This window comes from Caretta caretta, chromosome 1, assembly GCF_965140235.1.
Source record: "Caretta caretta isolate rCarCar2 chromosome 1, rCarCar1.hap1, whole genome shotgun sequence".
NCBI classification, from domain to species: domain Eukaryota; kingdom Metazoa; phylum Chordata; order Testudines; family Cheloniidae; genus Caretta; species Caretta caretta.
Window position 1 is genome coordinate 55,903,835 of NC_134206.1, and position 19,370 is coordinate 55,923,204.

Consider the following 19,370-nt stretch of genomic DNA (forward strand, 5'->3'; position numbering starts at 1 on the left):
ATACCATAGAACTCGCACCTCCAATATTCCATCAACCAGCAAAACACATGCAATTAGTTTGTTTTGAATTTTGTTGATCATTCTTTATCTCCTAAAACTATTTGGGTAGTAAATCATGTGTACTGTAATGACAGAAGAATTGATTAAACTGGAGCCCCTGTGCTGCTTAATCCAAACCACCCATTCATGAGTCTGGCAGCTCTTTCTGCTTTTGGAGCAATAGGAAGTTCTAACCTAGTTTACACCGGTAGGAGCAGATAGTACCGCAATCAGGATCTGGATACTTACTGATCCCACACCTTTGCAAATCTGGTTTAACAATGCCAGACTTAGGTCTCTAAGTCTTGTGACTATCCCAAAGCAACCCTTCCCCCCATCTTTTTTTTTTTTTTTAAACTCATGTTACCATTTAACAGTGTGGTATCTTCTAATACCCTATCTAGAGAGTGGTCAGATAGTTAAATACCTCTTTTCACTCTTAATAAATGCCTAAAATGTTCATCTTCCTACTTGGAGGATAATAGGGAAATATCCACTTTAACAGGTGGTTACTTAGGGCTAGTTGTTACTTATGGCTGATGAGCAGTTACATGCATTGTCCCATTGACTTCACTGAGTAATTGAACATATTCCTTATGTGGTGAGCATTGCAATCTAGCCCTTAAACATAGGATTGTTTTCTTGTTTTTAAAAGAAAAACACCCACACCCTGTTTACTCAGTGGCTAAAGGAAAGCATTAACATAACATTTTACAGTACAGTACCCGTATAGGATGTCCCTCTGTCCAAGGGATCCCAAAGTACTTTACAAATGTTGAACTGAGTGAGAAACAAGCACATGGATCCAAGAGCAGAATTTGGCCCTTTTTATAAAAGAGTCGCTTTGCAAAATGATGATGATGAAGCATAACTACCAGTGGAGTGGAACAAGACAGCTCTATAACAATGCAAAGCAATACTGCATGACAGTTTCAGCAAGCAGCAAAGAATACCATCTCCTAGTATTTCAAGCTGTGGTCTGCCAAGCACTTGTCCCAGAGAGCTCTTCTTGGTTGCCCACAGAATGCATTGATATAAGGAGAAGGACTGGGAGGAGATATAGTCCACATAAGAGGTTCCCTCTCTTACAAAGTGACCTGTAGGTTTAAAAAAAGGGGGAAGGGTTGGGGGGGGAAGGTTAGAAAACTACATGGAGAATGTAAGTAAGCAGAATGGAATTATCCATGTTAGAACCATCAAGGAAAATGGGGCATCTTACTATGACTGTCCTAAAATAAGTGCAAGAGCGGTGGTGGCATCAGAAATGTATAAGAATATTAATCCCGCCCCCCCCCCCATCTAAAACACCACTATATCTGATACTACTGACAAAAAAATACATGATTTCCTCCCATCCCCCTTTTGGTGACACACTGGTCTAGAATGCTAACTACATTAAATGAATCATCTTTCTTCGGCTCTTGTTCCCACTGCTTTCGAACACCAAGGTCAGTTACGGACTGCAGCACTGAACATCTCAGTCCACCCACACACTGTAAGGCGCTCACATCTGTGGTTGACAGCTCAGTGTGGCAGGTGCTGGGGAAACAGCAGAAAAAAGGGGGTGGGGAAGTGTATGTACATTTTTTCCACTTTTATTTAAAATATGGCTGTAAAAGATGGGAGGTATGAAATGCTGGAAAGGTAGAGAAATATTTTGCCTCTACCTTAAGACACAGCCAGATTGCACGGTTCAGATGCAGCCCTTCCTCTGCAGAGATGGATCTAAGAGGCATTGTGCCTCAACAAGGCTGCCAGAGCTCCTGTGCGTGCAAGGGGAAGTGTGCCTATTGCATCACAAAGGGTATAGCATGTGTTCCCACCCACCAGCGGGCAGTGATGTGTGAACTTGCCTCTTCCTTTCCCATTTAGTGGGGTGCAAGGAAAGAGTAGGATTCTTGCATCTTCCATCCCACTCCACCCAGTGACTGGAGACAGCATGGCCCAGAGTTGGAGATGAGGTGCAGGATTTCTATTGCTAGGGAAACTTACTAGGCCAAAGGCTTGGCTACAGCTAAAATGCAAAGAGTACAAATCAGCACAAAGCTCCTCTTTGCACTCCCCTGCTCCTGCTCTCTAGAGGCCTGACTTCCTGAGTCAAAAGTCACAGGAAATGGAAAATGCCAATAGTGTTCTGCATAGTAACGGGATAGTCAGAACAAGCCCCTTTTCCTCCAGCCAGTTTTTATTTTCCTGTTGCTATGCTAGTAACAGAGAGGGAGAATGGTCTAGGAGCCCCTAGGCTGGCTCTACAACTTTAAGAATCACCCTTGCACTGGATGATTTTCCCTAGACCTGCTGTAAGGCCAGATTACCATACAATGTAAAGCAACTGCACCCTATGAGAAGATGAGACCCAATGTCTTTAAATGATAAGACTGTAGGTTTTAACAACAGCTGTACATACCCAGGCATCAGTCTTGCAAACCCTAACTCATGCAGCAATTTGCAAGATCCACAGGAAGGGGGCCCCTGATTTGGAGGAGGAAGCTCAAACCATGGGAGGGAACTGAGATGTCAGCATAGGTGTTTAGCTTTTGTTTTGTTTTTTCCTGAACACCCATTCTACTGCAGAATAATCTGACAATAGCTCTGCATCCACACTGTAAAGATATCAATAATTCTACTGGTTTCAGAGGAACAGCCGTGTTAGTCTGTATTCGCAAAAAGAAAAGGAGTACTTGTGGCACCTTAGAGACTAACCAATTTATTTGAGCATGAGCTTTCGTGAGCTACAGCTCACTTCATCAGATGTTTACCATCTGATGAAGTGAGCTGTAGCTCACGAAAGCTCATGCTCAAATAAATTGGTTAGTCTCTAAGGTGCCACAAGTACTCCTTTTCTTTTTGCGAATAATTCTACTGTATCATGAATGAGTTATCAATGTAACTTTCCAACTAAAGGACCTTCTGTAGCCCTGACTCGTATGGGAGCTTTGCCTTTTGCTCACATGGCTCTGAATCAAACAATCAGGAAACAGTCTGTTCAGTTTATTTTTCTTCCTTTATACCCCCCGTTTTATTTGGCAGAATAGAAATTCCCAAAATCTTGACTGTCATTCCAGCTTGTTCCTAGGGTTCCAAACCTCCAAGCTGTGAAAATGTGAACAGAAATCCCATGATGTGGTTGGGGTCTCTAGGTTTACCACAATACAAGATGGGAGCCTCTGTTTTAGGCAGTGGGCAGACACATAGCAACAGATAAATTCTTCAGGGCAGGAATTACAATCTCAATAGAGAAGAGACCCAGGGTGGGAGAAAGGAAAGGTCATCATCCCTGTTTTACAGATGGGGAATTGTGCTTCAAAGGAATTAAGGAATTTGCTAAAGGGGACACAGGAAGTCAGAGGTAGAGCCAAGAACTGTATTAAGGTCTTGCAAGTAAAAAAATATTTTGGACACATCTCTACTATAGATAAAGTTCAGCTTTTTTTTTTTCTTTCGAGTGCAATATTTTAACATTTTGTTTCAGAGAAGATGGGGATAAAATTCATCCCCAATTTCAGCATTAATTGAACTGTATGTGATGCATTTGTTCGGTGTTAAAATGTGCCACCAGTTACAAAAAGGATACTGCTCACATTTTAGTGCGTGATTGCACATCTCTTCCATTATTCCCTTTCTTGAGATGCCACTCCTCCACAGGGAATAAATCCCACAGCATAATCAAACCTATTGTTTCTCTAATAGTTTGTGTTTTAATCTGTAGGGGGAACAATACACCTACCTTACATCTGATAAAATAAATCTACACTGACATCTTGTGGTGAGAGGATTATGAGATTTAAGAGCCCTATAGCCACTTACAACAGCACATCACATGTCTTCTCTTGTTATGTACCTGCTCACAAAAATCTAACACTTATGGCGGGAGGGAAATACTCCAAGGGCCAGATTTTCAGGGATGCTAAGGACCCACAATTTCAGTTGAAGTCAATGGGAGCTGCAGCACCTATGAAAAATCATGTTACAGCTTGGACGGGGAACAGGAGGAGGGGGAGGCTGGGGTAAAATGAGGGATGGAAATTGTAATTATTGGAAGCAACCAGGGCACTGGAGGAGGGAGTGTCCCCTGCTTCCCCGAGCGGCTCCTTAACAATCAGGCCTTTAAATCTCATATTGAACACCATTTTGTGCCTGAAATGTGTCAGGGAAGAAGTTTTAAAATTTATAATTATAATCAAACTATATAAATCTGGACTTTCTGCTTTGGAATCATCATTGGAAGTATGTCTCGATCCCACATTTGCAAATTTCATGACACTTTAAAGCTTCTAATCATCAAAGAAGAAGCTTCAAAAGAAGAGCTATTTTCATATTGGGACTCGATTATCTCTGCAATCAGTGAAGCAAGGGAAACTAATAGCACTCCAGAACACCACTAACGTCATCCTCATCTGAAATGGCATGATTTAAGACAAAAGAAGTTGGCAGTTTGAGAAAGCATTCAACATTTTGTTCTCCTCCTTTTCCCAATTATTTCAGCTCCTTCTATTGTTCAGAAGGAGTACAGCAGGCCACCATCTTTTTCAGTGCTTATCTGGAAGCCTGTTGGGAATTCAGCATGAAGATACTGCCTACATCAGGACAACCACTTATAGTTGCATGGGTGCAAGCCCCTGTAGTAGACACAATCCACTGTAGTAGACACAATCCACTCCAGTGCAGCAGGATATTCTGTTCTATATAGGTTCTTATACCATGCTCATCATTGTAGTATCAGAGTATCTAAGCTACACTTTGTATAAAGTGTGCCTACATTAGGGGTTTGCTCTGGTGCCTGAAAACCCGGTGAAGGACTTGTTCCTCAAGTTCTCTGCTAGTGTCGGCCTGGAGATCAGGTGTCTGAATTCTCACACGATAGAACAAATCACTGTTTGTTCACGTTTGGTTTCAAGAAAACCATCAGTTTTGTAACCGGAGATCAAAGAGGCTTTCAAAATAGAGGGCATCTTCCTCCCACCAGCTCTTAGAAACTAAAATAAATGCACAACACTGGCAGGATTCACACACTTGGTATTTACGTACTGCTCCTGTTCTACCACGTTGATACAGTAAATAGTTAATCCATTCATGGGATTTTAATCACATTTGCTGTAATCCTTCAATTATAACTAGAGATCATTACTGAGAAATCTTTAACTTGATATGTCTGTAGTGCCAGAGCAGGCATGTGGTCAGATTCAGTTGATATTAATGGTTACACACCCTTGGAAGCAGGTGTAATTTACACACTAAGTGGGGTGGCATGGAGAAAGCAACAAATAGAAAGATGTGAGGAGTTGTAAAATGAAGTAGAGAGAGGTAGGTGAGATCTCAAAGTTAGGATTCTCTTCTTGCTGATCCGAATGTTTGGACTTTTCTGTTACATTTGTTTTTTTCTGATATCACATCTTGAAATGTGAAAGTTCATGCAGAAAGTCAAAACTATAAATAGAAGTGTAATCATTCAAACTATTACAATTAATGTCTAATCAAACAGTCCACACCATGCTAAGATACTCCTGAAGACTGACATTAAACATTTGGGTGTATTTGCTGGGGTAAAGAATACTTCTGAAGGCAAGCTATCCAAATCTGGTGTAGGCCTGGACACAATGAGAGGATTTTCACAAAATGAGATTGCTGAACAGAGCTTTTAACATTTTACTGGATTCCTCAATATCCCCCAAGTAGACCTTAATGGAGCCCATTAATGATTGACTTGGAAAATACAATTACTACCCTACTCTGTGGCTTATGCCATAATACCTACATGTATTGCTTTGCAGTGGTACAGCCATCCCCACTGCTTTTAAAATATGTCCCCCTCCATTACATGCCCCATCTTCGGCAGCCCAGGAGGCGAGAATCTCAACCTGGAACTTTCAGACGACAAAAATCACTGCCGTCATTGCTCCAGGTCAGGTTGCTGCACTACTAATGTTTTTGTAAGTGACAAGTGCAGTCTACACACAAAATAGAATAGGCAGATGCCCAAGTGGGACATGGTTCAGGACTCTTAAGGTAGCATGGGGGTTGGACTAGATGACCTCCTGAGGTCCCTTCCAACCCAGATATTCTATGATTAGAGAGGACTAAAAGATAGGACATTAGTCATCCATTAACAAGACCTCAGCTTCATACATTAAAAAAGAAAACTTAAGACTATGGCAAATAATTAATGGTATTCTACTCTCAACATAGATCCTATAGACATGTGAAATCTAATCTATACACCACTTAATCACTGAAAAAAATGCATAACTATGTCACGCCCACAAATTAATACATTGTTTAAAGATTATTGCCGTGATGGGACCAATAAAGTCAATATAAAAAGGTGGTTTTATTCCAAGTATGAGGACTAGCATTTCAAACTCTGTATTTTAAGTTGCAAAAGACAGACAGTTTTTATGTCTGTAAGTTAAGAATTTGGGAGCATCAATGTTGAACACTCCATTGTGTATGAGGGGTAGCTCCACGTATAGACGCTCAAAAGCATCACCACTGGCACTATGCTGATTTGTTTTGAACAGTCCCAATCAGGCTTCGATACATACATACCTAGACCAATATTTTCCAACCTAGTTTTCTACAGTTCGGAAGTTTAAATACAGATTTGGAGTCTAAACAGAAGCAGCTTGATTTTCAAAGGTGCTGAAAACCTGCAGCTCCCATTGAGAGGTCATCGAAGTGCTGAGCTCCTTTTATACCTTTTCTAAGGGATAACATCCGTCTACTTCCCACAGCATAACACCTGTTGATTCAGTACTCTCACACACAGCTAAACCATCTAACCCCTCAGAATTAAAACTATGAAAATTTCCTGCCCTCCATAGTAAAATGCAGGCCAAGATACACTGAAGACAGAAGAAATTATTTCGAAGTGAAATAAATGCTATTGTAGCTGCAGTCAATTCGCCAAGTTTTGGGGGAAAAAAATCCAGTAAGAATTATTTAAGCAGTAGCGTGTTTTCTTTTTGGCCTCTCTCATAGAACAGCTCCAAGCATCACTGGCTAGGTGAAAGTCTGCAAGGTACAGGTTGTAAACCTAAAACACACCTGGGCACTGAGCTGAAAATTAAACAAACCTACCACCAAAGATACTTTTGTTACAGCTACCGCTTGGTCTTGCTGCTAGAGTGGGAAGTCTCTGAAGATTTCTGCAGAACTTGAACCTTGCTTCTCTCACTACTCCTATTTAAAAGCCACTTCCCTTCAAAAGAGCCAGTATGCAGAAAAAGTAAGAAGAAATGAAACCAGGCTTACCTATACCCTACAAGATAACAGGGTGTCAAGTAAAATTCTGATTTCAAAGGCAGATGTGATCAGACTCTTTCATTTGCACTTTTGTGACTGTGTTAAAAAAAGTGATTAGGCACAAGGTAATTTCATTTGCACAATGACAAAGCTAATATTTTGCCTCCATTGCATGATTTATTGCTTCCTGTATCATGGCTTTCAGGAGTAGTAAGTACCTGAAATACTAGCCAACAGACTGTATGGAGAACAAGTTAGGACCACCAGTGCCAACAGCTCCTACAGTGATGTGGGGGAGAGGCGAGAGAGAGTGCACAATCTATCAGACTGTAAATATGTTAGAAAAGAGACAAATGTAACCTAGAGAACATCAAATAGAGCCTGGGTTAAGGGAGAATAAAGGATAATAGAGGGCTACAGGAAGGCAAGACAAATACATAAAATGTGCTTAACAGATTTGGAGCACTGTGCAGACATGGATCCTCCAAGAGAAAACATGGAATTTATTTCATGAACATCTGAGCACCACAGAATATCGTACAACAAAGCAGAAGACAAGGTTATAAAACAAGAAAGTAATAGAACTCTGTGCCTCTTGATAAGATCTGAGCCTCCCATTTCTAACCCTTCAGGGCAGGAGATAAACAGAACTTAATCAAGATACTGGAACAGGATTGAATATTGCCAGCTCTGATCCAGTATGATTGTTGGGATTAAATTACATGTTCTAGGGCATTTTTGTGGCAGGCTGAATTTTTTTTTTTTTTTTTTAAATGTCAGGTGTTTGAAGCTGCTCAGATTTGGGATGTTTGAAGTAACCCTGCAATTAAGGGCAGAGTGCAGGAGAGGCTGTTTGACAATATACCACATGTACATTATTAAAATATTTTACACACACAATGGTATACTACAGTGCTGCAGAGAGCAGAGGGGAGGGAACACTGGAGAGGAAAGAAGGTTTAAAAAAAAAAAATCAAACAACTTCTTGATGGTAAACCAGGTTAGGCCACTGAACACAGTCTCTCAAGGGAAACAGTGGAATCACCCACCCGCAATTAGCGTATTTAAAAATAAACCACACAAAACATTAATATGCAACAAGGAATAATCCTGAATTGGCAGGGGGGTGGAGTAGACGACATTACTGGCCTTTTATCATCTCTAGATTCTGTGACAGTTTCCAAATTCCAAAATGCATGCAGCAGAAACCAGTAAAATAAAGACCCTTCTGAGAAAATCTACTTACTGGTTATTTTGGATAGGCTTAAAATGAATTAAATAGTCAATCAGTGAATTTGTACCGCAGAATTAATGATATTTTTGCTATGTACAATCTATGAGCTGCAGACCATTCCCTCCATTTTGTGTATATAAATGAAAAGAATAGCAAATTTTAGCTTTTTTTTAAAAAGTTCACACAATTACATCTTTCAAATCAGGTGTTAATGTTTTACTATGCACTGACACAATGCTATAATTGTTTTTTTTTAAGTGATCACTTGTTACTTTGATAGACTCCTCCTTTCAAGACTAACGTCTGTTTCTTTCTCATGATCATCAATCTCTTTAAGAAGTTCCTCCTTTTCCTGGAAGTAATTCCGGAACCATTCAATATGCTCAGCTTTTTGTTTAACACTTAGATATGGATTTTTGGAAAGCCCGCAGGTCACTAGTTCCATGAAGTGGCGAACAGGTCCTTGCTTGGGAAAGTCTTCTAGGTATTTATCCAGAAAGATATGTTCATGAAATTCAACATCATCTTCAATACCTAGAAGGTGAATTGCAAAACACTGTTATATCATAATTTCAGTTTGTCTTGTCTGTGTTCACTAAGTCTTGCATGTAAATTCCTTCTAAATGGTAGAATTAATAGTTCAGTGCTGTACACAAAAAGAAAAAGTAGAATGGAAGAGGACTGTGGTGAGGTCCAATACCACACACTTCGACCTCTGTCCTCCCCAAATAGGAGAGATTTCAGTGCACAAGATGTCATGCTAACATTCACAACTCTTCATTTTCATTTTCTGTTTCTCTTTAAGAGGCAATTTTTACCTAGATTTCATATTTGGTAATGCCATTGAAGCCTGACTCTGAAATCCATTTCCTTAGCAAAAAACCCTGTTCTTCCATTATATGCAAACACTGGCTTGTTATGGGCTATGAAAGCTGGCCTGCTAGCAATATTTTTTAAAGACTGAATTGAGCATTTACTTGTAATAAGAAATATACTGGTTGCATAACTTTGCAAAATGGTTTAAAGAAAAAAAAAAGGTAGTTCAAACGGAACAAGTCTACCTTTGAAAGTATTTGTTACTTGAATGAGTTCCATGCTTATATGTTCATTATATTTCACACAGTTTTAGGTATTTTACTATTAAATTTGAAAGAGGGAATATTTTCAAATACTTCTTTTAACTCTTTCCAGACTTTTGCAATCACAAAAATACAAATAGGTTGAGGTACACACAATTAAGATTTTGAAAGTTTTGTCAGATGTTACCTTTAGCAGTGATGAATGCAAAAATACTACATTAAAAAGCATTCCATCTCAGAGCTATGTGGCATAGTGGTTTGTTACAGACCTTTCACCAAAAATGCCTCAGATCAATCAAGCAGTGATTTTAGTCCTCTTTTCAGTGGATTTCACTGGTTTCTGCTCTGTATTTTGACACTAGTGTTCAAAGGACACACAAATCAAAGTGTAAGATGTTGAGGTCTACAAACTCAAATATGAATAGAAAAAAAAAAGGGGGTTGTCTCAGAAATACCATGAGATTTGGCCATATTACCAATCCAGAAATCAAGACAGACTGGGGTCTGACTGCACAGAGATTTTCCCCCCCCCCTTCAGTTGATTAAAAAAACCCAAACCTGTCACTAATTAATGCAATTATTTGATAAGGTATAAAATTAACTACCATGAATGCTGTAATACATTTGTAAAGACTGCAGAACAGTAAAATGTTGGTTTATAGATGAACAAGATAGTTTAAAAAAAAAAGTGAAGTCTATCAGTCTTCAGTTAAAGATCTAGTGGATATTTGCCTACATCCCAAACCCAGCAATTTGGCAAAATTAAGCCTAAAATGTTTATGCCAATGACCAGTACTGTAACAGAGATACTGGCAGCGTTATTTGTGGAAGCTTGCACATCACATATCTATGAGTGTTATTCGTCCTCCACATAGCCGTGAATAAGCACTACAGTTTCCCCACATTAGAAGAGAACATTTAAAAGTATTTAAGTGATTCCAATACACCTAACCCTTTTACAAGCCAAAACCCTTAGAACCAGAGTGACCTATGATGAAAAACATCTCTGTACATTATCACATTAGGATGGTGCATGCCATCTTAGTAGAACATAATATTGAAGACTGGAATTTTTACTACTATATGTAGGCTTACATTCATTCTTTCTTATATCATAGTAAAGAAAACTCTCTCTGCATTATCGGAAAGGTAAATACTTCGAGGTAATAAAATACAGGAAGTTTGTACCACAGAAATGAGTGCAAATTATTTAGATACTAACCAGGATATGACATTTGGCAATAACCTTAATCATCAAAATTAAAGTGAGATAATAAAGACAGACATATTAGTGCAAGGATTAATGGCATGTCAGCTTCTTCCAAACCTCCAGCAGCACAGCACTGTAGCATGGAAGTGTCTCTCAACTTGTATACCATACTCGTAAAGTTACCATGGTTTCTTTCCTGTTTTTCCTTCAGACACTGCAATTCCTGAAGAAGCTGGAAAAGGATGTCTATTTTCCCACACTGCATCATCAGTAATATGTGCAGTGTTTATCAATACCAGCTACCCATCACCTTTATCTCCCTTGTCCTTGACAAAGAAACCAGATGTTTCCCCCTTCCCAGAAGCTAACTTTTTCTTCACTGATCATATTGGCTTTCAAAGGCATATTTTCGCTGGGCTTGGAAACTCAAATCCACGTTGTGAATACTAGGAATCCTCCAATTATCACTACAGTGGGTTCCAATTCCCCTTTTCTCCCCCAATACTTCATGGTTTCCTGAATCAGAAAATCCTGATAGTTATTGTTCGTGATTCTAGGGTCCCCTTATTCCTGTAATCTGTTGGTCATAAAAGTCTGAGAAAAATTGACTGATTTGCTATTAAAAGAATCTGAACAATGCAACAGTGAAATACGGAGGCAGTGACTATTATTATCACTACTATTTATTTGTATTATTGTAGTGTCTATGAGCCCTACTCATGGACCAGGACCCCATTGTGCTAAGCACTACATAAAAACACAGAAGAAAATGTTCTCATTGTAAGTCCTCTGTGTTCTATACACTCAATGAGTAGCTTTCCACAGAAGTTCAAGGGTACTTTTGGTAGGGTTCTATAGTCACTAGTTCCAAGTATAGATATTAAACCTGATCAGAGTTTTGGAAATGGGTAAATAAGTTTTTCAGATCTTAAAAAATGCTGGCCAACATTTTTTGCCCTTTTCTGCCCCCCCCACTTTTTAAATTATTAAATAATTTCTATTTCTCTCTAGTAGTAGTGTTCCTTCCTAACCCCAAAACATGAGCACTTGCAATTTAGGAAGGAACTAGAAAAAATGTGTGATAGCTTCACGGTTTGGCATTTAGTTGAGCCAAAACCATTTAACTGGAGAATTACTGAAGCAGCTAACATACGACTGGTAGAACTTTTGCATATAGATGCTGCCAGACGCAATTACATGATTTCGGTTTGCAAAGATTTCCTTTAACCCTATCACTACAACCCTTGAAGCACTAATGATCCAGAAGTATTGGTTCTTCAAAATGAGGCACTTCTATATGGGAGAGAATCAAGATGCGTTTTGTCCTATTTACCCAGTGAGTTATTCAGAAGTTATGTGATCAAGGCATGGATGTACAGCTCAAACCATTTTAAAAAAGGACATGGATGCTCAAGAAGGACGCCTGAAAAAGTAATTGCATGTTTTTTCTTTCCTATCTATATTTTATTTAAAAGTTTAAGAACTCAGGTACCATTATAATGTTCCAAGTTGAACACATCTCTTCCCACAACAGATACATTTTAATTTTGCTTAGGACTGTATAGCCACAGGCTTATCGTATATAAAAGGAAACCTATTTCTTGGTACAGAACTAGGTGATGGAATGTGCCGCTATTGAAGAAACAAGGATACAAAATCTAGAATTAGAACTGGTAATGAGTGCCACTTTTCTGTAAGGCTGTTAGAATTACAACAAATTTGGCACAACTTAATGAGTTTCCCCAAGCCTTCTATTTCACTTTGATGTACCTGATGTGATTAATGACATGTAAACAGAGTTGGTGCTTTGATAGGCCAATAAATTCCATCCTGATTTTTGCAACCTGACCTGTGATAAAGTTTGAAGCTCTCTGTTGGCATTTTCCACATGACCAATTTTTGTGGACAAATCAATAAAGATGCTTGCTTAACTATATGTGAAGACTCCTTGCTAATTCACTACCCCCAAACAACAGAGTTCCAGCCACATTACAAGATCAGAAATGCCTTTGGCTATAGGGATTACAAGATTGCAAAAAACATGACTAGTATATATTTGGATTAGTGCACAACAGAACAGATAGATTCTCATGGAAGCAGTGATTAAATTCTAAGAAACTACCAAAACAGGTTGAGAACATTAAGAAACAGCTCAACCACATTATGCAATTTACAACTCTACACAGAATAGCAGATTTTCAAGGAGTGTCACCCTCCAGAAACCAACTTGTTATGTGTTATGTCTTTAATGATTTAAGACCACTGCCAAACTTTCTACAGTTATTAAAATCCTATCTAAAGGATGTTCACACACTTTCTGTATATCTGTATTTTCTCTTCCATCCATGATGGTCTTTATATTTTCTTGCTGTTTAACTTCACATAGAGATACTTCTATAAAAAAGGAGGTTACTTATGTACTGTATAATGGATGTCCAGCCAGTGGGACGGTTGGAGTGGCTGACTGTTGACTGATTTTGCTTATGAAACAGACAGGCCTAAGGGAACAATCTGACTGTAATATTCAGTAAATCGTTGTATGTAGTTTTGCTGTAGCTGTGTCGGTCCCAAGATATTAGAGTGACATGGTGGGTGAGGCAATATATCTTGGTGAGAGAGACAAGCTTTTTGAGCTCCACAGAGCTCTTCTTCAGGTCTGGGAAAGGCCCTTAAGTGTGTCACAGCTAAATACAAGATTGAATAGATAGTACTTATTCTAAGGGACCATTCAAGATGAAGTGGCCTGTTAATATCCCTGTAGTAATAGGAGAAGGGGAGTTAGTGGGATACAGATTGTTGTAACAAGCCATAAATTCAGTGCTTTATTAAGACCACTTTTTTAATGTCTCCTTTGAGGATGAGGACTGAGAGGGGAGATACACAATCACTTTGTGAAAAGTGTTCACCCACAGGTGACAGGAAAATATTAAGACCAAAAAAACCACATTATATAAGTGCCTTGGATGATGAACACCACATGTGTAGGATCCCTGGATCTTGAAAGCTGTGTTGTGGGAGGTGATGATCATCATAGCAGCAGAGACATCCATAACTTCACTGGACACTAAAAACTATGATCTTAATAAAGACACCGACTTTATGACTTATTATGTCAATCTGTAATCTGTAAGATGCTATAGTAAGAGGTAGTATGTTATGTAGCTGGGTGACCTTTTGAGGATTGGATCTGGAGTTAACACCAATGAAAGCATTTAAACTATACCAAAAGGTAAATGATTTGTGGGGTTAGTTTCCTTTTTATATTTGGTTTGTTAACTTTAGAGTGTCTATAGAAGTAGCAGAAATTCTCCAGCTACAAAACCCTACCGAGAACCAGTGAGCTTGGTTGGATTTAAGCAATTTCAAGCCACAGCCCTAGACCTATTCAGTGATCACAACTTCATCAAGCTTCTTCCCCAACTCCTTTTAATATTTAAACAGTTTTCCTTAGGGTCTAATAGCAAAATTTCCAGGATGTCTTCATCTGAGGCTTCAGTAACTTAGGACAGCTTAAAGTTGCTTACTTGAGAAAAGCATTAGTAAACTATTGTATGTGCTAGGCATACCTGAAATACATTATTAAAAAACTCTGAAGCATTAAGTTGGTGCTCTAATTCTCTACAAATATAAAGAGACCACAAAAGCTACAGTACACTTACCTGCTTCATTATTAATAGGGAACTCCCACAGTTTTCCCTCTTTTGTCCACTGGATCATCTCTTCAAAACCATTCCGAGGTGGCTTTTGATTTACTGCTGCAATCTGATTAGCAAGCTCCAGATCCCAGAGTGTAGGTGAAGACTCTAAATAAGAAAATATATATTATATATATATACACCCCAGACCTGTCAGTTTGCCAGAGAATTATTGACTTAATCATATTTTGTTTAAGATTATTACACTTAATGAAGGCTGGTCCTTTCAGATATACATATTTTAAGTTGTAGCTATTAATACCATATTTCATGGTTTGCTTCTGCAATGAAAGCCCACTGAATTCTCAAAGGACTATTAAGCTAGCCTACTGATCTGTCAAAATTGCAGCTAAGTTATTTTAACCCCTTTTCCAAACGTTAATAGGAATTAACTTTTTCCATTATGTGACAGTTTTTCTGTTTTTGACACATTTTGGCTGCTTTTTGTTAGTCACAAGTTTTTATATTTAACTCAAATTCTGAACTTGGTCTATGCACTCTTTATTAAACACAAGAGGACCTTGTTTAAGGGATTTCCTGGTATTTCATGATTATGCTCTCATTCAGCAAGGCAACCCACATCTGCAAATGCTCCCAGCTGTTTACTATGAACCTCACCCATCTTGTTTGGTGGCCCAGCTTTTCTGCCAGTTGAGATTTTTGGAAGCCGGAGTCAATCTAGCATACAAGACAGAGAAATCCTGACTTCCCATTTATCTCACTACCTTAAATGTTGTCCTCCTTCATGGAATATACCTTAAATAATCTCAAGACTCACATACTGTGTTATGCCCACAATAAATGAGACTGTCATAATTAATATTAAATGATAAAAAAATATTAACTATACTCAAGGACATGCACATGACTGATCTGAGTAACTATTATATCACTATAATGCTCATCCTCCCACACCCTGTTCCCTCCGTGTTTGCTGTCCCCCAGTCAGACATCGCATCACCCTATCTAAGATTACACTGTAAATTCTTTGAGACCGGGACTATGGCCTAAATTTTCAGAAGTGACTAGAGTTTTTGGGTGTCCAACTTGACATGCTTTAAAGGGGTCTGACTCTTTCAGATGTCTTATGCTGGACACCTGAAAAAGGAGACAGCCAAAATCACTAGCCACTTTTGAAAAATAAGGCCCATGTCTTTCTACCTCAATTGTGAAGTGCTAGAAAAACATATATATATTTGCATATAGCATTTAAGACACACAAAAAATACTCTATGCAAATTTTTATAGATTATATATAAAAATTATAATTTTGCATTTTCTCAAGCACTCTCTTGAAAGATTAATTTTGAGGCAGTTACTTCTTCAGACAGTTTAATGGAAAAGATGAATGGAGTTTTTTTTAGCACTTATGAAAGCAAAGTAAACAGTCCTTTCTAAAATATTGTAGTATTCCCTCGATTGATCACCCAACCCTCCAACATCCTTGGAATTTGGCCAAAGCATTATATGTTATGAGTCCTATTCATTTACTCATCTCTTGGCTTCATATCTAGCATTTACATAACTTGCAGCAGGCCAATGCAGTGCTCATCTCACCCAGCGTTTTTACTCATTGACACATTCCTTCCTGCTTAATTTCTTTTCATTCTCAGGCACACAAAACAAGCCACTGCCCATCTACAACAGATGACAGTCCACTACATGAGAGCGAGAAGATGCATGGTATTTGGAAGCAGAGATCAGGCAAAAATGCCTTACAATAATTTTCTAACTGCGAAGACTTTTTTTCAAGAAATGTGTCCCAATTTAATAATGGTTTGTCTAATTAACTTTGGTTTCAGTGGAAAAATTATCCCTTTCCATTGAAAAGCCTCCCTTGCGATGGGTTTACATTTTTATGTTGGTCTCTGCAAGAAAGCAAGCTGGAGTTTCCTAAAATGAAAGCTTAAGTCTTCAGAAGTCACATAGTTTATGAGTCACAGCCATTCTGACATTTACTATTTCAAATGTTAGTAGTTTAAAACAAACAAACTAATCTTTGGTCTTGTGGACCACATCAACTAGTTGAATCCAGTAAACTAAATTCTCTTTCTTTCCTTTTCCTTGGCTACAAAAATGGCAGACACACAGACTTTTCCACTCTGGAGAACATTTCTATTTTGAGGGTGATAAATTAGAAAACCTTTGTTCAAATTAATTCATACTTGGCAGAAAAATTCTGCCTCAGCCACACCCATCAGTTACCCATTTACATGAAAATATTCTTTTGTTTGGAGAGGTTAGAAGGATACCCAAAAAAAGATGTAATGGAACATCTGGGGTTACAACATTAATTATAAAGGAATCATTGCTTCTACTTTATCCTTTAAGTATTATATTCTGATAATTTTCTACTAATCAATCTTCTTTAAAAGGACGGCCCAAAGTTTAAGTTTACAAACATGGTGTGTCTGTTGGATGCAAAACAACCTTACGTTTACCTTTATGGAACAGAAAGCAGCATAGTGTAAAATGCTCCTTTCTCTACAGATTTAACAGTCTTTAAACAGTTTCTCCTTGATTTTCCACTTGAATATTTATTTTGAAATCCTGAATATTAACACTTGACAAGGAACTTGCATTCATAGTGGGTCTAAACAATGTTTTAGTTCAATATCTGCACTAATATGAGCTAACAAGAAGAAAACAAGGGGAAATAAGTTAAGGAATCAAATATCTTATTGGTATTTCCTCCTATTAAGGAAAAAATTGTTTTGCAATGAGACTTCTAGTCAATACAGTTGTGTAATATGGCTTCTGGCTTGAAATCTATTGTAGCTTTCCTCACTGCTACTGGGAATTAGACAAGGAAATGCTGTTAAAAAACTGAAAGAGGCATCCTTGTTGAGATCTTATGACAAACCCCATAAAGTTCCCTTGCTTTCAAGTTTTACTTGTGCTACCATCTATTTATAAATTAGGGTATACATAAATAGTATATGGGTCTTTAAATAGTATGAATAACATTTGCAGTTCTGCTTTTTATAAGGCTGTGTACAAGCTAGTTCAAAGGGTTACTTATAAACAAAAACAAAACAAAAAAAAACTAAACACCAGTGATTATGCCTAAACATGCTTGATTCAACCCAAAATTTAACCATCTGAATATGTATTTTTGGAACGGTAATTTAAAAGAATATACGTAAAATCAGAATGGGCAACATTTTAAAAATCAGCCCTTTTTTACTGACCTAATAATCTTACATATATACTAATTGGATTCCTAAAGGAGACAATTGCAGTATTCTGTTAAACAGTGCTCACATTCCATCCCAGAGGTGACTGCATTCAGTAAAATCAGCCGCTGCTTGACAATATGGAACACTCTCCTGTGAAGCCTTGTGTCTGAATGTGGGGATCCTGGTGGATAATCAGCTGAACATAAGCTTCTAGTGTGATGTTTGGGCCAAAAGAGCTAATGCAATCCTGGGGTGCATAAACAGTAGAATCTCAAGTAGGAGCAGAGAGGTTATTTTACCTCTGCATTTGACACGGGTGCAACTGCTGCTGGAATATTGGTATCCACAATTCAAGAAGAATGTTGATAAATTGGAGAGGGTTCAGAGAATAGCCACAAGAAGGATTAAAGGATTAGACAACATGCCTTCTAGTGATAGACTCAAAGAGTTCAATCTGTTCAACTGAACAAACATAAGGTTAAGGAGTGACTAAGTATCTACACGGGGAACAAATATTTAATAATGGGCTGTTCAATCTAGCAGAGAAAGGTATAACATGATCCAAGGCTGGAAATTGAAGCTGGACAAATTCAGACTGGAAATAAGGTGTAAATTGTTAACAATAAGAGTAATTAACCACTAGAACAGTTTACCCTGGGTCATGGTGGATTCACCATCATCATCACTGACCATTTTTAAATCAAGATTGATGTTTTTCTAAAATATATGCTCTAGGAATTATTGTGGGGCAGTTCTATGGACTGTGCTATACATGAAATCAGACTAGATGATCACAATGGTCCCTTTTGGCCTTAGAATCTATGAAACGGCACTATGTGACATTTTAGTACAGGAAATAAAGAAGCTATACAATTGAAACTGCAGGGAGAAATTAATGGAGACAAGACTACCCAAACTAGGAGCTGGTCAAAGCTGTTGAACTAACACTCCTTGTCTTAAAAAACCCTAAAAACAAAATCACAAACCCTGAAATGGGCTCTTTACTGATCTGCAGAGAAGAGTGCCATCTACTGAATCAAACACTATTTCTGCAGCCTTGAGTTTTACACTTGATTGTAACACTTTGCAATGCAACAGTGCCTTTTTCCCCCCAAAGGAATTCAGAGTATTTTTATAAAATCAGTGAATTCTGATTCATTGCCTACAAGGCATTATTGTACCCATTTTACAGAAAGGGAAACTTAGAGACAACTTAAGTGATTTGACCATTCAATGACAGTGGGGAAAGCCAGTCCTGAGCTTTAACCCCTAAATCATACACCCACTCTGGCCTTCATTTTTGGAAGGGTATCCCATCCATGCACCAATCAGGCCTGACCCTGCATAGCTGGTAATATTTGTTGATATAACAGAGTGATACAGCTAAAGGGTTTTCTGTTGTTTTTGTTTAAATAAGATTTCTGTATGTGTTTGAAGTTCATACATGTGAGGGATTATCTACACCAGGTAAAACTAGGCATAGTTTATCCAGGAAATCACAGCAAGGTTCTCAGAGTTCTGACAGTACGCTTCAATCCTGTCCAGTTTCCTCTGTGACAGTAGTCTCAAGCCTCTTCGGAGCAAGATCTAGTGCAATAGTTTTGCAATATGGACAAACGTCTACTAAAAACTAGGGTAAACCAAGTATACATTTTCTACTGAGAAAATTTGGGGGAATTTTAGTGCTCATGG

General features: G+C 38.2%; 1 protein-coding gene and 1 long non-coding RNA gene across 2 annotated transcripts in view; one reads left to right on the forward strand and one right to left on the reverse strand.

The window, feature by feature from the left end:
- Window positions 1-12,947, forward strand: part of LOC125636033 (uncharacterized) — a 35,108-nt gene extending 22,161 nt beyond the window's left edge. Inside the window, exon 3 of the long non-coding RNA XR_007356455.2 lies at window positions 11,016-12,947. This is a non-coding gene — a long non-coding RNA (uncharacterized LOC125636033). The remainder of the gene's footprint in view (window positions 1-11,015) is intronic.
- MRPS31 (mitochondrial ribosomal protein S31) overlaps window positions 7,762-19,370 on the reverse strand; it is a 32,716-nt gene continuing 21,107 nt past the window's right edge. Inside the window, exons 6-7 of the mRNA XM_048848567.2 lie at window positions 14,464-14,607; window positions 7,762-9,049 (exon numbers count right to left, since the gene is read on the reverse strand). Of these exons, the coding sequence (XP_048704524.1) occupies window positions 8,784-9,049; window positions 14,464-14,607 (410 nt within the window). The 3' untranslated portion in view covers window positions 7,762-8,783. The remainder of the gene's footprint in view (window positions 9,050-14,463; window positions 14,608-19,370) is intronic.